At 47.6% G+C, this 18,613-nt stretch overlaps 1 protein-coding gene across 1 annotated transcript in view; it reads right to left on the reverse strand.

Annotated features, from left to right (window-relative positions):
* The window catches only part of LOC119391123 (protein gooseberry), a 42,774-nt gene that overhangs the window by 15,446 nt on the left and 8,715 nt on the right, over nt 1-18,613 (reverse strand). The window contains exons 2-4 of the mRNA XM_049415159.1: nt 13,059-13,231; nt 12,009-12,149; nt 10,342-10,504 (exon numbers count right to left, since the gene is read on the reverse strand). Of these exons, the coding sequence (XP_049271116.1) occupies nt 10,342-10,504; nt 12,009-12,149; nt 13,059-13,231 (477 nt within the window). The remainder of the gene's footprint in view (nt 1-10,341; nt 10,505-12,008; nt 12,150-13,058; nt 13,232-18,613) is intronic.

Genomic DNA, 18,613 nt, shown 5'->3' on the forward strand with positions numbered 1-18,613 from the left:
CGCCACTGCTTGTCAATCTTCTGCCCCATTATCACGATCTAAATTTCGCGCAAGAAACACGCATGTAGAGTAAGCCTAAGCGCACAATTGCTTACGAAGTTCTTGTGCAACTCAAGCATAGTTTGTTCCAGCCAAATCTCCTTTCGTATCCACGGTACAGCTGCTACCTGTTTTCAAAGCGCATGCAGGGGTCTATAATTGCTTACGATTTGAAGCAGCGATGAATTGTTTAGGATATAGTGAACTCGTGCTTTGAATGGGAAAGAGCTGTCGTTTCATAATAGGGTGAACTTGTTGGCTAGTTGGTTGAGCATCTTGATCCAGAAAACAGCGCGGAAGAAGCGAAGACGAAGCAGCGCTTCGTGTGGTGTGTTGTTTCGTGCCTCTTCTTCGTCTTCGTTTTTTCCGCGCTGTTCCCTATCTATAGATCAAGATACGTTGTTTCAACTGCTTCTGGTATATTGTCCCTACGCAAGTGCACCGTGCTTTGAGACGTACTGAATGTGTCGGCCTTCCACGGCATATCATTTAAGAGCGCACGCTGGTGGTAATTTTGGCGTCAGTGTTCAGAACGAAAAGACCATGACAAGACTTCGTTGCGTCACTTCACGATTGTAGATCGACACCTTTCACAAGACATAGCTCACTGGTAACGCTGTACCTGTGAATTGAAACACATAATGTGAAGAAATGCGAATAAGTTATGTGTGGCAAAACTACAAAACAACCCCGTAAAAAAAACTCGAAGGAAGCGAAAAAGGGCATCCTTTTCATCTGACCGAGAACACCGAAAAATTTCTCGTGTCTTTTTTCTTTAAAATAAACTGCCGAAAGCCACAGTGCACATGCGTTGCTGAATACGCGTATATACTGCTCCTCAAGCGCGACTGCGAAGTCGCGCTACGTGAACACGCAGATTTCGGCACCAAACTATGCGTACGAAAGATAGAAAAAAAAAAGAAACACCCGCAGTTAACTGCTTCCTTTCACTTCGATCTCCTGATCCCGACAAACGACTTCGCAAACGATCGCCGCGGATTACGCACACCCGACACGGCAGTCATTTCTGCACGTCCCCCGCAACCGCGAATCGCGTATACGACCACAAAAGTCATGTCGCGGCAAACATCGCGCTCGCCAAGGCGCTAAGTCGACCGTAAAAAGTCGACGTCGCCAAATCCGCAGGGATGACTTCCAGGTGCAACCGGCGCGGCATGTGTGTGTATACGCGTATACACGTACATACGAGCGAAGTGACGGAAATGTGGATTTGCCTGTATACGTGCCGAAAGAAGGGGACATTGTTTACGCTGAGGTCACGCATGCGTCCTAGGTATACGGTGCAGGTTGTACATTATCGGACGACTGGCGTGGTTCTTTCGATGCAAGCGGAGGCCGAGGACTGCATGTGAATGGACGACAACGAAGAAGCCGCAGAAAGAGAGGGCCTCGCGGAATACACGCACCAGCTGATACGCGGCAGTCGCAGCGGCATCGTAACGGCGGATTAGCGTTTTCTTAAGGAATGAACATAGCATTGTCGGCCCCCTTGTGGTCGCGCCTGCATGCGAACGGCTTTGTGTTAAGCATAGAAGTGAGAGCATTGTAAAACACCACTTTCTGAACACACCACTGCATGCAGGTATAGACGCTTAAAGGTGGCGCATTCTTTATAACATGACTGCTTCGCGCAGTCACTTGCACGAGTTTCGGAGGGTTAGTCAGTGGTGAAGCATGCCTCGTATATGAATGCGATACTCTGATTCGCGTTTTAAGTTCTTTTTTTTTTTTCATGGAATACATTCACGCACCCGCTTCTGCTGCCGTATTGTGATCGTTTTTTTTTTTTTTTTTTGTCGGGCTGACGAAGGTTTTTGCTCTCACGTCGAATATGGGAGTCGTACCAAACGTATTTTAGTGCGGATTCACCGCAACATGAACGTGACGCGCATTAAATATAGACACGCCGGCCCACATCTAAAGCCTTCTGCACTTTATAGATCGCTGAAACATGTTTTACATATCGGTGCAAACACACCTCTGTTCACGATATATTTCACCATTATCATACCTGGTATTTACGCGACTGTTTGTCTCAACTTTCTTATATTATTTTACTACGACATCATGCACTGCGGTTACATCGACACTTGACGCACATTCGCGCCGTCGGCTGTCACATTATTATACCGTGCGGCTCATGAATGACTAACGCGTATGGTTAAAGAGCCTCCAGATACACGCAGCTCGTACAACCGTGCAAAACGGCAAGACCAAAGGGACGCACCGTCACGCAGCGTTCAGTTGGCTGTAATGCAAGCTGCATAAAGTATATTTTTATTTTATCGTTACGCGGTTTCTGCATGCCGCATATTTTACGCTTGCACGTATAGCGTTCCTATTGAGGAAGTTTTGTCATAGGCGACAAAAAGCACCCGTGAAGTGCGTTTCGAATGGCTTCGGTCGGTATCGAACTATATATATGTAGGATATAGCAACAGCACGCCAATTTGCCACGGTATCTTACGTATTCGCCTCTGTGTTTAGACGCCAAATACTGTTGAGACCTATATAAAATCGGTCTTTCACCATAATAACCGTGACGAGACGGTTATTTTCTCCGCTTATAAAAATTATGCTTTAGCAGCATGTGAACAGCGTACTAAAATATGGGTTTCTAACGTTTGCAAAATACCAGTTAGTAATACGAATATAAACTATGAAATCAATTATAGCTGAGTGCATTCTATGATTGCGCATGCCCCTTCCTTCCTTCTTTCTTTCTCTGCGACAAATGTTAGTTTTAGTATATAGCTACATTATTGTATACTATTGCTGAAACTAGTCTTGGCAAACTCCAAAGTGGGTTCATCTTGGTTGAAACAGCGCTCACGTAACGACGACGAAGTAAAAGAAAACACAGGACAGGCGCTGACTCGCAACTAAAGTTTATTAGGAAAAACACGCATGTATGTGCAACATAAACAAAACAACTAAAAACACCAAAAGCAAAAAAAAAACCAAACAAGTCTCAAGCAAGTAAACGCAAAAAAAGCAAAAAAAAAAAAGGCAGGTATCATATACTCTGCAGGTGCTGCAAAGGTACAAAAATTCTGCGTCACTCAGCGAAATCGATGGCATGCTAACAAACTTATCTCCTTTTCTTCTAATGTGGAAGGCCTCGTAGGCGTGCGCACAGGGGGGCAGGGGGGGGGGCCCTAATCACCTAAAAGGGGGCGCAAAATCTGCCCCGTACATTGACCCTTCTAGTAACCTAAGAAAGGGGGGGGGGGGTGCACAATCTACCCCATACATTGACTTAGTAGGGTGGGGGGCGCTGCGATGAACCTTCGCCCCCCCCCCCCCCCCCCCCCCCCCCGATGGGGAACCCTGCGCACGCCTATGGAAGGCCTCGATCACTTCCCTTGCTACCTGCTCTTTATGATGCGATAAAATCATTGTGTTACTGAAGAAGGGTGCGCAGCCGCATTCGTGGCAAAGAGCGGCGAGAGAAAACGGCTTTGCTTCGGTCAGTGATCGTTCGCGTTTACGAAGACGAACGTTACCGCATCTTCAGCTTTAGCTAATGTAAGTTTTTCCGCATGATAATGGTATTTGGTACACTATGGCCTCCTTGCAATCTGTATAGTGGAAGGTGTGGTTAATTGCACATATTGCCAGGAACACTTTCCCTGCCTTTCCTCTGCTTATCAATGCTTTGCTCTACCTTTGCGCAAATGATAAGCATTTGCTTTTTTTTTTGCTTTTACTTGCTTGAGCCTTGTTTGGGGTTTTTTCGCTTTTGGTGTTTTTAGTTGTTTTGTTTATGTTGCACATCACCTATATATATGCGTGTTTTTCCTAATAAACTTTAGTTGCGAGTCAGCGCCTGTCCTGTGTTTTCTTTTACTTCGTCGTCGTTACGTGAGCGCTGTTTCAACCAAGATTAACGCAACTCGCTCAAGCTTCCGTTCTTATCGAAAGTGGGTGTTTGTCTGGAACTATAAAATTGCCCCGATAATATATGAAGTCAAAAATTTCAAGCTGTCGCTTTTATGCAGACCTTCACCACCATCCTAACACGATAAACGTTTGCAAAGATTGTAAACATTTTAATTAATCTTCACATGTCTTCGAGCTTTCTCATCGTTATACATATCTCTATAACATACTGTCCCTTCTTTTTTACCCATATCAGTTGCCCCCCTCCCTCCTGTTTGCCTTGCAGCGTTCGCGAGTCCACCATCGGTTACACACAATCATATTAAGGTACGTTTATCACAACTTCGCCTCGCCGTTTCTTGTCTTTTCTACTAACAACCACAAACAAAGAGGATAACGCGACGGGTTAGGCAACCCACCTCGTAAGTCGTTGACTCTCTGGCTCGTTAGGCCGGCCTCAACCATCTACCACACTAACGCGAAACTATACCGTACGGGGGCTTCTCCACAAACACAGGAAAAACAAGCAACGTCACGAAGCGGGCGAGAAAAGACGCCTGTGTATAGATGCGTACATTACGACCTCCGGGCAGTTCCGTACATACGGGACGGCATGCAACAGAGTAGCGTATACTGTATACCCCGCGGCGCCCCTGGCTGCGAGATTCTATTATACGATCCACTCAGCGATCCCCGCGGCGCAAGCGCAGTCAGTCAGTCAGCGTTCGCGTCCCCTTCGGCGATGCCCCAACAGAGGGTCTTCCTTGCTCCCTGAGCGGTATAACCGTGGCAGACTCGCGCCATAATCCCATATCGCGCGCCGCGCGCGGTGCAGATATTTTACGAGCCGCAGCCGAGCGCGACGGCTTCACCTGGTGCATGCATCGTGGCGGCGTCGGGACTCTCGGCGAATCCCTTTGAAGCCCTAACGTACGGCCCATTACAGCGGCACGCATCGCGCCATGTGTATATACATACGTCGCAGCCTAGCGGTGAATTCTATCTCGCTTCGTGCCGTAAATAACGGTGCGCGACAACCACGGGCGATGCTCGAACCGGCACGGGGTGCATTCGCGCTTCCTATAGGTCGCGAATTAACGAGCGAATGGCTGTCACCGCGTGTTCTACCATCGGGCACTCCCGCGTTCGAAGCTTTTGCAGTGGCGCGGGCTGCTATGGAGAAGATGCCAATCTTTTGATTTCGAGCATGTCAGCAGGCGTTAAAGAGGCGTGCGCTATATAGTATTGACGCCTGTGTGTGAGGTGCTCGACCGCGGAGACAGGCAGCTGTTGGGCGGGCATAATGTGTAAAGGCTCATTCACACACGCGACTTGCACCGGTCGCGCGACCATTTGCGACTGGCGACCACAAAGAGGCTCAAGGCGACCGATGTTCACACCTGCGTGCGATTTATAGTTCTGTGTTGCTACACACAATTCATGTCTGCTTGCGATTGTCATTAGCCCGTAAAATAAACATGGCGTCCTGTTCCTGCGCATCTGATTGGTTCAGAGGTTTGCGACTGCAGTCGCGTGACTGAAAAATTGAGCAGCGAGCGAATGAGCCAAATTGCCACCAAAACGGCAATTTGCGACCGGTCTAGTCGCAGGTGTGAACGAGCCCTAAGAATTCATTGCGCTTCTTTTTACCAAGTATACTTAAGAATTCACTTCGCCTGTTCCTGTTTTTACTTTGTCATATATATATATATATATATATATATATATATATATATATATATATATATATATATATATATATATATATATATATATATATATATATATATATATATATATATATACACCGAACACAACCGGCTAGTGATAACGTTAGGCAGAGCGCAGCATGGACCACGCCTCATGCCAAGAGGAGCAGTCATGGGAAAGATATTTCCATTCATCCGGGGCGTTGCTTTGGGAGCTTCAGTTTCTGCATCACCTCCGCTCAAAGACCCGGCATGTGAGAGTGATTGGCACATAGCGCAGGCTGCGTCAATCACTTGTACCGGTACTCGGAGCTGCACTAAAGAAGCAAATTCAAAGAGAGAGAGAGAGGAGATGGAGGAAGAGACGTACTTGTTGGACAACCAACTGAACAGCCCAACCTTTTCCAGACACACCTCAATCAAGCCGTATATAGGGCGAACTCGCATCGGACGCCGCCCAAATTCAGTCATCTTCCCTCTCCTTTCCTCGTTACGCGCTGGTGGCTTGTCCCTCAAACGGGATCGAGCAAAGGAAACAAAGCGGCAGCGTGGATAACCGCCACTGTGGGATCGTTTGGCCATGCGGCTCACGGCGGAATGGCTTCGCGGCTTTGCACGCTCAATGACCATCCTTCGTCAGCTTTGCTACAGCTCTCAGCCGCACTCCTGTACGTCGGCGTAACACCGGAGGTCGGTGTGCCGTCACTGCTCGTCGGCAGCATTGCCTTTTCTTCTCGGCCAACGCGAGAAGAGGTGCGGGGGGTCCGCAAAATCGTGAAAACGCGTCGTGTAACAAAAAAAAAAAAATGGCGCTCGCGCGGACAGATCGCAGAGGTGTGGCATCGTCTGCTCAGGGGTGGCCGGTCCTGTGTACAACGCGCTCAAAGCTTCAAACAGAAGGCCTCACTATGCCTTATAGCGTTTATTTTTGGCGGTGGTGAGGGGGGCGAACCTCGGTCCTTTCATTCGGGCGTCTACCGAGCGTGGCTAGACGTCGGCTCCACGGTCGACGCCACCGCCGTTGCCGCCGCGTTCCCTTTGCGCTCATAATCAGGCGGAACAGCCCTCCCCAATATAGCCGCCCGCTCTTAGTTCTTGCGTGCACTCTCCCTTTTCCCTCTCACCGCTTCTGTACCCGCCTTCCCCTCGATTCCCCACGATTTCTCCGGGCCACGCAGGAATATCCCCTCTCCATTCTCTCTTCCCTCTCTATCTGTCTCGTACGAAGCCAACGAACGCTCGCCATATTCAGGCGATTCGCAGGGGGGTACGCGCGATTCGATATAGCCGATTGCGCGCCGGGCGCTCCCCCTCCTCTGAATTCAGTGGAGATGGTGTGTGCCGAATTTCGCAGATGTGCCCGCGAACGGCCGGCTCCATGTACGTACGTCACCCTCTCCTATCCCCCCACTGTCTACCCACCCTTCCTCTCCCACTCCCTCGTGTACATCCACGATTTGACTCCGTGGCTTGACTTCACGCTGGGCTACGCGCAGACACCAAACTGGCTCCATTTTTCTTTCTTTTACACTTTATTTATCTCCTTTTTTCCCATCACGTTCATCGTTAACGTTTCCTTCTTCTGCCCTCCTCATTTTTGCTGCTTATAACGCGAAGCCACCGCGTGTACAGTGTACGTACCTCTGTACGCGCCATCCCGTGTACCGGGGGTTCGTACACAGCAGCATCTGTTCGGCCCTGCCCTCAGCGCTGTGTCTGATATGAGACATTCAAGCGCTCCTGCGCGGACGACGCTCGGCTTTTCTGCAGCACTCTTTTGTTGTTAGATCACGACTGGTGCGGGCCACGCGGCTTTCTGTTCCGTTCGGTTACAGCTATACAGTCCCGACCTTTTCTTTTTTTTTTCTTTCTGGCGCGCCATTTAGGCGCGTCCAATTTTCTATTTACGGCCCATCTCTCCGCGAAGCATCTTTCTATGCGAGCTCCATATATGTGCTCCCGTATCCAAATCCAAGCCGAACAGAACCGTGGCAGAGACGATCCCCTTTTCTCTGCTCTCCCATCGTTTCCAACGTATTGTCTCCTCGCGTTAAGCACCCAGTTTTCCCAGCGTTTTGTTGCCGTGCGACATGCATGTTTCTCTCTGTATAGGTGTTGCTTGATCGTCATTTCACTATATTTTTTTTTAGTTAAGCTTGCTACTTCCAAGCTCGCTCCCTTCGAGGCTTTCAGTACCGTACAGGTTTCGAACATTATGCTCGCTTATCTGCATACAGAGACTGATTCCTTTCCTTCTCACCCTATACCATTGCAAGCGCAGAATCTGAGGAGATGCGGCGAGACCTGCAAATCCGTTTGGAGACGCTTCAAGCGTGATTCGGACACGGCATGAGGCGCCGTACCCGCGTGGCATGCCCAACTGGATTTCTTCGCTGCGGAGTTTCCGCTGTTCGCGACCTTATTTCAGAGTCGTTCGGTTGCGCGAATTCGAGACCGTCGAAGAAGGACTCTTTCTTTCCGGTTGATTTGGGCGAATCCTGTCGTGTGTCGTCGTCCCGTGGGGAGTGCGGGGAGCGCATCGGCGTTGGTTACTTGTCATGGTCTTGGTTTCGCGATTATACGTGGGGTTCTATGTAGGAGACGAGTAAGAAGAGGATGAGACGGCACTATCCCGCCTCCCCATCCACCTTTTTTTTTATAGGTCGTTATCCGCGTGATTAGAAACGTTCAACGCTTCCTTCTACACGCCCGTTTATAAATAAAGGGACGAGTGCTGTTAGACGTTTCCTGCACGGCCTTTGAGCATGGTTCATCTCTCGTTATAACGCGATCGGAAACGTATATTTCAAGATGGGCGCCTGTTATGCGGCTTATGAAGAAGAGAGGTGACTGCAACGATTAGTTGAAGCAGCCGCCGTAAGATATGCAGTTGACTATTCGATATGGATTAAGTATGAATCCTGATGAAAGAGACCTTTAGAAGTAACACTCGCACGACTTAATTAAAAGAAAATGTCATCAATACGCGGGCTCTGAACAGTCTTGATATATGTTTCGGCTCCTTTGTGTCCATGTTTGATTTTTTTTAATCCACACGTATCGGCCGATGCATTGCCGTTGATCTGCTCTTCTACAACTGTACAGGTCAAACTATCATTTAAAGTCTTCAAGAAATTGAATGATAATGACAATGGGGCTGTTATTATAACAGTGGCACGCACATGTTGCACGAGTATGCACCTGTATTTACGCACGTACAATCGATCATTCCACATGTTATACGCGACGGTGCAACGTACCACCTGAACACAGTGTACCATTATTACCATATGAAGGTGCACTTAAATTTCTAGGAAGCGCGTAGCTGCGTATATAAATATTAACGCGATAGCGTTAAAGAGCTCGTATCGCAGAAATTCCGCCGTCGGCGTCGGCACCGTTGGTTGTGAGCGAAAAATCATCATCTTGTCCGTGACCGGAAAATCTAAAAAGCTGCAAATAAAATAATAAAAATGTTGGGTCCGAGTGAGAATCGAACCCAGGCCGTCTGCGTGGCAAGCAGATGTTCTACCACACAGCCACGCCTATGCTTGGAGCTGCACTGAAAGTAACTTTCATGCTTCCCAAAAATACGCGTCCTGTATACAGGTGTCACAGTACGACATGTAATATGGCAGTAATATTGCGTGGTACAAGCGTACATTGCCATTGGGCGTCACACCACGTCAATATCATAACGACTTGATGGTTTAAAGACAGCCACCCATTACAAAAGGCACACACATTACTGCGCGTATTCCCTTAAGACTACGTAGTGGGTGCATCGCAGCTTCGAAAAAGGTCCTCGCGCATAATTGCTCTTGGTTTAAAGCAGGCTACCCATTACATAAGGCACACACCTTATTGCGCGCATTCTGTTAAACACTCGTAGTGTTCGAAGTGCGCACTAGGGGCAGGATATTGCTATCGCGTTCAACTCTTAAAGGCGAAGCTTAAGCGTCCCCCAATTTTGTTGCCACGATTTAAAAAGAAACACCTTGCATCAGCATCCGGAGTTCATTCCCGATTCGATGTTTCGCTTGGAAATATTGATGAAGAGCTTTATTATATTCAAATATCACCGTTACGACGGGCAATAACGACAGATTTCACTTGGTTGGTTGTTCGGAGCACATGCAATGAACAAAGTGTCAAATAACAGAGGGGGATATATAGGCTGGCAACTGCCACCATAATTTAGCACTACGCCTGCCTAGAAAGCAGTGACGGAAAATGAAGATAACTAATGCAAGTAAAATAAACGAGCTGAATGGTCTGTAAAGACCACTCAGCTCTCAGCGGTGTGCCACTCAGCGGTGAGCCAGTAGTTACAGAAAAAAAAACGAAAAGAAGATCTCATGTTAAGGGAACACAAAGAAGTCTTGCCACTCTTGTGGCTTCTGTGAAGTTTAACAGAGTGATGAATTGGGCTAGTTGGTGAGCGTTCATTATTATAAGTTTGCGCACCACCCGTCTTGTTGTTCCTGTCTCGTCCCCGTCTTGTAGTACGAAGTGCAAGAAGAAATCACGTTCTGTGAAACAATTAGCCTACTCAATTGCTATACTGCATTCAACGAGCACGTGCGCCTTGTAAGAAGCGGTCTATGCATGCACTCTCGGTAGTAATTCGCTTTTTCGTTCATTATCATTCCAAAGAAACACGCTCATATGACACGGACGGTGCACTGACCTCCGAGGATGCCGTCGATGCTGTGGTCAGCCTTCTTGGCGCATTCGCCGTCGCTGCCCCCGCGTTGCAGTGAGTCGTCGGGGCTTCCCGTGTATCGGCTTCCCCGCAGCACACGGCTGATGGAGCTCACGCTCGGCACGGAAGTCTTGTCGCACACGCCGTCCTGCGGTAGCGACCGAGCTAAACTGTTACACGCGAACACAAGCTCGCGTAAAGGTATCGCGGTATGGAAACATGTCTGTATACGCACTTGTCGCGTATTCATGCACGTATTTCTAGCTGTATGTCTTCGCGAATAAGAGCTGAATTCATTGTAGCACACATAGATGTAATTACTAACTAGTGTATTAAAAAAAAAAAACACTGCCCTTACACTTGCAGGATGTATACATCAAGCTAGTTCACAGTGTTGCTGTTGATGTTGTTCAAAAAGAAAGGAGCGAAGATTACCGAAGAGATTATGAAAAGCTAATGTCACTGAATACAAATATAAGGTGTTAAGTTATGAAGATTGCAAAAAAGTTAACCCAGCACATTTTATTTACTCTATTTGTAAAAATGTACAGACAAGTTAGGAAGAAGGTTTTGTGCAAGTAGTTGATCACTTCTCAGTATTTCCGCAATTCCTCCCTCCTGAGTCAGTAATTCGCAAATGCATTTAATTACATTTTTTAAGAAAGTAATTGAAAACGTAATCGGTAACTTTTTTTTTCTGTAACCTGCTCAAAAAGTACAAGGCGTTACCTTTCTCTTACTTTCCGTATTCGGCCTCGTCGGCCTTTGTTTTTTCACATTAGTGTCAACTATTGTATAGTACCTAAAAACTACGCAGTACCTTTTACGTTGACTTATTTGCGCGTTAAATAAAATTAGTTAGACGTTGCTACAATACATGCTTGTCATTTCTGCGCTCGTTAAGTTACTAATTCCTCACCCGATGTTCCTCAATACCATATAGATATGATTCCATGTTCACGATAAGCACTGTATTGTCGTAGCAGGAAGAGTACATGTACAGTAAACCGTTTGCTGTGGCTATATATATACAGTAACTTGAAATCAAGTCTCGAGACACAAGCATGACTGAAGCTCGACAACAACGTGAAAGTATACAGGCAAGATAGAAAGCTGGGCGAATTTGAACGGACACCCTTGAATCAACGCGAAAAACGGTGTAGGTTGTCACGTATTGAAACGTTATCAATCATTTTTTTTTTTTTAGTATAACAACTGCCAATGAGCAATTTCCCGCGACAACCGTGTCTTTTCGCTGGAAATCTGGGCTCGTATTCACAAAAACGTCTTATTCTAAAAATTTTCGTAAGAGAATATTTTATCCAATCATGACGCGGGGCATATCATTAGTGAAGCCGGCTGACCATCGGGAAAACGCGCTTGCGAAAGAGAAGTTTTGTGTATTCGGCCCCTGGAAGCTAAAGGCAATGTTGGCTCCGATGTAAGTGCTCGAGTCAAAACTACGCCGACATGACACGAACTAGACGCCGGAAACGAAAGTACGTGCATTATTTAGCCCTAAATTTTCGCGTTCATGCAGGGCAGCGCTCGCCTTGTGCCCTTTCTAATACGAGTGTCTTCCGTAGTTTTCCGCGTTCATTTGAAAGTACGCTTGTATACATATAACAACGTGCTGTAGTACTCACACGTACCTTGATGAGCCTGTCGCGGATCTCCCAAGAGAAGATGCCTGGGTTTTCCTTCTTGTACTGCTCGATCCTCTGCTCGACGTCAGGCGTCGCCACGCGCGGTTTGCTGCCACCTATCACCCCGGGACGGATGCTGCCCGTTTCCTGCGCACGTGTTTCCACTATATATCCAGCCTATATAGTGTATAGTGACAAACTTCATGTTATTCCAGATGTAGACCGAACAAAAACAAGATATCCACTGCCGTTTAACCCGCGCCGTAAAAACTCACAGGGTGCATTCGGCTATGACGACTCGAAGGCGAAAGCCATCTTCTTCATTTTCTTCTCAGTCGATGCATTGATCCTCCCTCGCCCCCTCCGAAAGCTTTCTGCACCTAACGTGATTTTGCACTGCCTCCGTGATCGGCCCATCTTTCACCAAGCGACCACGTCATTATGTGAGGTCACGTTATGTGAAGTCGTGATGAAACGTCATATGGTGACGTCATCACGTGATGATTTTTTGCATCACACGTGTTTTCGCGTTTAATGAAACATCTAACACTGACCCAATTATGAGGCATGCCGTATAGTGGCGGACTGGCATAATTTTGACTACATGGTTTTCCTTATGGCAAGTGAGGTCTCCGTAAACAGACAAGGTGTATGTAAAGTTCATGAAAGCAGAAATAATTACCATATGCGCTGTTCTTGAAGTTGTCGATATAGTTCGCCTACGTGCTGCGATCTGCTATAGCCCTGTGATTAGCTCATATGGCAGAGCGACCACCCCGAAAAGGCCTTGGCTTCCGGGTTCGATTCCCGAACCAGACAGGATTTCTCGTCAACTGAGAAGCTCTTTTATGTCCGAATGGATTGTGCCGAAAAGACGGGAAACGCAGGAGAGAATAACGCGCTCGTTTCTTTGTATTTTCAGAGGTTTTTTAAAGACCTTTAAATGAAACTTGTATCTATACACAGTATAGTCATCATGGATAAAACGAGTATTTTAATGACATACATGGTGGCACTTGAGGGTTATGGCGAATTAAGCGGTCTGCACAGACTCACCTGGTAGCGGTTGAGAATTTTGGAGACACACCCGTGCGATACCCTGAGTTGCCGGGAGATTACGCAGGGTCTAACGCCGGCAGCGGCCATTTCGACGATCTTGAGCCGAATGTGGTTGGGCAGCGGCCGGCCGTTGATGAACACACCGCCCAGCTGATTCACGCGGCCCTGACCTGCACCAATGCGAGCGCACAAGAAAATTATTAGTGGTCTCCACAGCGGTACTAAACTTGTGTCGCTTAGCTTACGCCTTCTTCATGTTGCTATCGGTGCAGATATAATCACTTAATATAGCGTCGGTAATTAGGAGTACTTTCAGCAAAAACACACACGCATGTCCAACAGGTTCGTGTAAGCGCCAGCTATATTTTTAATGGAAGAGCGTGAAGCTTTTCAATGAGCGCCACAGACAGATGGGAAAATGCGTGAAGGTGAGTTATTTGCTTGTATATGGATCGAATGAAGCTTGTGTACACAATGACCATGCTACCAAACAGTCATGTTAAGGCTGTAAAACATGTAACTACCAATGCTGCAACCATGCAGCAAAGTGTGGATAAGAGCTGCGGCGGCAGCTATACATAAGAGAAAAAAAAAGTGATATTAGTCCTTGTCTAAGGGGTAAATTACTGTCGCACATTTCGGGGTATAAAGTTAAACCGCTGAAGACTGCAACATGCGTACTTATTGCCTGGAACATAGAGTAAGGTGTTACGCTTCTATATAATGACATGAACATCGCTGTACTTTCCTGATAAGTGCTGGCTTATACCATATATAATAGAGGGCTTCACGTAAACTATAGTGTAGACCTAAATAATCTCTCTGCCACCAGCTGTGGTTGCACAATGAAGGCTGATGCGTGTGAGCGTATCATTTTTTTCTCCCTTTCCTTCCTGCTTTCTTTTCCCCCTACCTAATATGTAGGCTATAGCAAATCATGCATCTACAACCTGCTGTTAGCCTCCTTTCCTTTCTACTGCTTTCTCTCTCTCCCTGTCTCTCTCTCCGAAGGTTTCAGGATATGCGAAAGACTGTATGCGTAGTACTTTGCTGATAGCACTGCGCGCGCTCCACAGAGGAGGAGGAGGAGGAATAAACGTTTATTGTTCGAAACAGTATGAGCTAGTCCCGCTTCTACCATCCTCGCGCTTCACAGAACACAAAATAAATATAATGAGCGCTAATGTTTGCATACGAAGTTGTTGAGGGCCTAAAGTCTGCACTCAGCTGATGCTAATCGAGATACTGCCTGCTAAGTGTTTGCGCCTATATGTTAGATATCATGCCGTTAGTTCAGCAAGGTCGCTGGGCCAATAATTCAAAACAACAGCGGACTGTATAGCCCGGGTGCAAGTGCGCAGCGAGCGCCCTCAAGGAGCAGGTGCGAACACTGTTTGTGACGAGAGCGCACGGTCGCTGAACCGGTCTCTGGGTCGCTTGCGTGCGGGCGCCTCGCGCGCTGACATCGCGGCGGTATTTATCAAACGGCAGCGTTCGCTTTCTCGAGATCATCAATCTGAGGCGATGCTTCCACGGTGTGGTAGCATGGCTGTTCACTGCCTCGCTCGCTTCCATATAGTATATGTGGATTCGCATATGCGCATACTAAGATGGTGATAATAACCGGAGGACAGACAAAAAACAGTGACAGTGCAAGGCTGTTCGCTGCCCTGTTCGTTACCGTATAGATATATATTGATTCGCAGACGCGCAGAGTAAGCTAGTGACAATAACCGGGGGACAGACAAAAACCTGTGACAATGAGCGGAGGACAGGAAAAAAACAGAGACGGGCTCCGACTGGCACGTTTGCCCCCTTTCGATGGTTTCGAAATTCTCTCTCAGGTTGCCCGGTGGGACGTCGTCGATATTTCTCTTCTGCACTATACGGCGGTGTTTTCGTGCAACGCAGTCTGCATGCATGGCAAGGTGTTACGAGGCGTGCTTTACGTTCGCTTTGTTTGTTCGTTTCAAGCTGCCATTGAGCTCCTCGGGGTGGCGCATTTATCACGACGCAACTCTTACGACGTCGCTACATTTTATTTATGACGACCACCACAGTGCTGTGGGTGCTTTTAAATTGCCATTTTCGAATCTCGTCACCGCTGTACAACGCGCTTCTTCCGGCGGCGGCGCTAACTTCCTGGTTCGCCTCTTCAGTCGCTCAGAGCTACTTGTGTCAGATGGCGGGATCAACGTATAAGAGTCCTGGGGACTCCGTGCAGTCTGTCTTCTTCCCCGTACATCCCGGCTTTCGTACATAATTGTTTAAAAGTATGGCCTCCGAACGAGATGTCGCATGACCTCGCAGACCATGGTTGCTGAATCTCGGAGACCATGTTTGCATGCAGGGTAAGTGAATCTAAATGCGGCGCGGACGCTTTCAAGGACGGATGTTCAAGAATTCTATAGAATGTTCGACCGCGTGAGTACAGAGGAGCCCGCGGCCGAGTAGAATTTTGGAGTGAGATTGGCCGAGTCAAAAGTTCGTGTGTCTCAGTGAGCCTTTTTTACAATAGGCGGAGAGGCCTGTACTCGGCGGCTTAGGTGATACAGAGAAAAAGAATTCTTAGATTTAATGTTCTAATCTGCATTCGGGCGACATGTCTGCTTTGGGGTTGTGACGGGCAATGCGCTTTTTCGCGTGCTGGCTGTGCAAGGTATATATGTATATATATGTATGAAAGTTCTTACAGCACAGCCGTTAAGCTGTATTGTGTGTGTTCATCTCTGTGCCGCACGTAATTTGCGCTCTGTAGTTCACAATCATCTGAGAAGGTGACCTCTATACTCTCTCTCTTCATTTCCCCTCCCCCCATCACGACGCTGCGACGTGTTCCCTTATGGGTTGCAGAAGTGAGCATCTTGCCTCACCTCAAGCAACTATCATCACAAAAAACCTAAACCCGCGCTATATGAAAGCGCTCGCCAGGGCATACTTTTGGTACGGTCAAAAACTGCCTCGGGACTACCTCAGTCGAACTGCCTCAGTCGAACCCGGATATATCAAATCTGAAGGGGTTCACAAAAGAGGTCTATATATCGGTAATTCGATGAATATTTTATGTATCAAAATATATTCAAGAGAATTGCACAAATATTCGATCTACACAACAATTCGTCATATGAGGGTGCGATATATTTTGTAATGGTTTTAACTGCGCTATAAGTGGTCTAGTGGTTATGGTGCTCGACTGCTGACCCAAAGGTAGCGGGATCGAATCCCGGCCGCGGCAGCCGCATTTTCGATGGAGGCGAAAATGCTTGTCATGAGGCCCGTGTTCTTCGATCCTAGGTGTTCGAAATTTCCAGAGCCCTCCACAATGGCGTCCCTCATAATCATATTGTGGTTTTGGGACGTTAAAACCCAACAATTATTATTATTAAACATGGACAACATGAGACGCGAAGAGAGCACGTAGTGTTGTCTTCTCGTCCTATGTTGTCCTTTTTATAGCGCAGTTAAAACCATTACAAACTCAACTAACTATAGCCAAACTTGGTGATCTTCTGCAGTATGGTTTGATATATGTTAGTTTGACTTATAATACTTTCCCCATCATCATTCCGTATCCTTCCAGGCGCTCTTCTCTTCTCCCAACTCCTTTTGCTCTTCGGAGCATCTCTCCGGCGAGTGCGCGGGGTTCATCGTTCGGCGGCGGCAGTGGCTCACCGTGAAATATGGCGCCACGCGCTCGAGAGGAAAGTGGCCGTACATATATATGCATGCAGCAGCAGCTGCAGCCGTTTGCATGCAGGTGCCGCGAGGGGTGTGCATGCGCGCACCGCGGGCACGCGTCCCTCCGGGAGCTCCACGCGTCTCAAGGGGTCAACCGGGCGTCGATTCTCGCACCAGCCGCTGTCGACTGCATGGAAGCGAGTGTCGGTCAGCTTCGCGCACCGTTGAGTCCGCTCATACAATGAACCTCCGTCGCGCCGTCGCTGCGTCCGAGACAGCCATCCATTCTTTTTGCCGGAGCTCCCGCTGCGGTGCGCGACAGGCGGAAAAGCTTGTTTCCTTTTCCGACGGCGTTCTCTACGCAGATCACTGCGGCCGTGTCGCTTCCTATGCTTTCGCGAATGTGTACACTACGTTAGCTGTACGTTTAAATCGGGATGAATTGCGGCATTAAAAATCAGCGCAGCTTGCACAATGTCGTGCAAGGCTGGGTAACAGCAGAGCTGGTGGTGGACAAATCGGCGCACGGAAGCGAAGCAGAAGAGGGCGAAGATGAAGAAGACAACGAAGAGAGCGCGTGCCCATTTACGCACCGTGAAATTCCGAGCAAGCGCCCCCTTACCTTTTTCCGGAGATTTGAAATATCCGCCAATGACCGCGCAAGCGATCCCCCACCCCCTTCCACTTACCTCCAGACATTTTCGCTGTTTTCATTCGCCTGTCCAAGGCGCATAAAAACATTTAATGAATGCGTATTCAATAAAGGATTTCATTAGAATCACGGTTGTGCGTTCTTGATTCTTAGAGGCTGTTCAGCCACTACATTGAATTTTGATCCGCGACCGAGAAAGCGCCCCCCCCCCCCCCCCGTTTCTCCAAATCTTGTCGGATTATCTTTCACGGCAAAGAGGGGGGAGGGGGGGGGGGGCTCGCTCGGGACATCGCGGCACTTGCTGTACTGTACTATACTTGGCTATGCTTTCTCTCTCTTTTTTTTTTCTATATTTTTGTGTATGCTGCTTCCTCTTTCTGTCTTTTTCTCTCTTTCTTCTCTTTCTTTTTCTTTCTCTTTTTTTCTAAGTCTTTCTTTCTCTATCAATCTCTGTGTAGTCGGTTTCTCATCTTCGATCTTTTCATCTGTTTCTTCCATTTGTTATTGCTTTCTCTATCTCTCTGCAGTCGTTCTCTAACTTACTATCTTTTTTATCTGTTTATTTCTTTCTTTCTAACTCTGTCTCTCTCTGTTTATTTCTTTCTCTGTCTTTCAGTCTTCTTTTTCTCTTTCGTCCCTTTCTTTATCTCTTTTATCTCTCTCTCTCTCTCTCCGTGTACTCGGACTCTCACCTTCTACCTTTTTCTCTGTTTCTTTCCTTTCTAATCTCTCTCTCTCTCTCTCTGTAGTCGGTCTCTCTCCTTCTATCCTTTTCTCTGTTTCTTCTCCTTCTTTCTATCTATTTCTACGTTTCAATTTCTTTCCCTCCCTCTCTCGTTCTCTGTGTCTCTCTCTCTGAACCCGTTCTCCCATCCTCCTCTCCCTCCTCCTAACCGTCACACCTGTCCTCCTCACCCTCACTTTCCTATACACGGCTATATGCTCATGCTCTGCCAGCGTGCCTGGATAGCCGAGGGGTTAGGACGGCTCGCCTCCGGATCGTGGGTATACGCGAGTTCGAGTCTCGCCTCGGCAAAAATTTTTTTTTTTTGCCAAGAAATTCTCTTTCTTACTATTTCTCTCTCTCTCTCTCTCTCTCTCAGTACTCGTTGTCTCACCCATCAACTTGTTGCATCCCTCGCCATACAAAACAGCGCACGTCTTCTGGTGCGAAGCAGAAGAGGAAGAAGAGGAAGGCGACGAAGAAGAGGACGAAGATGAC

This window comes from Rhipicephalus sanguineus, chromosome 4 (genome assembly GCF_013339695.2).
Source record: "Rhipicephalus sanguineus isolate Rsan-2018 chromosome 4, BIME_Rsan_1.4, whole genome shotgun sequence".
Lineage (NCBI taxonomy): Eukaryota > Metazoa > Arthropoda > Arachnida > Ixodida > Ixodidae > Rhipicephalus > Rhipicephalus sanguineus.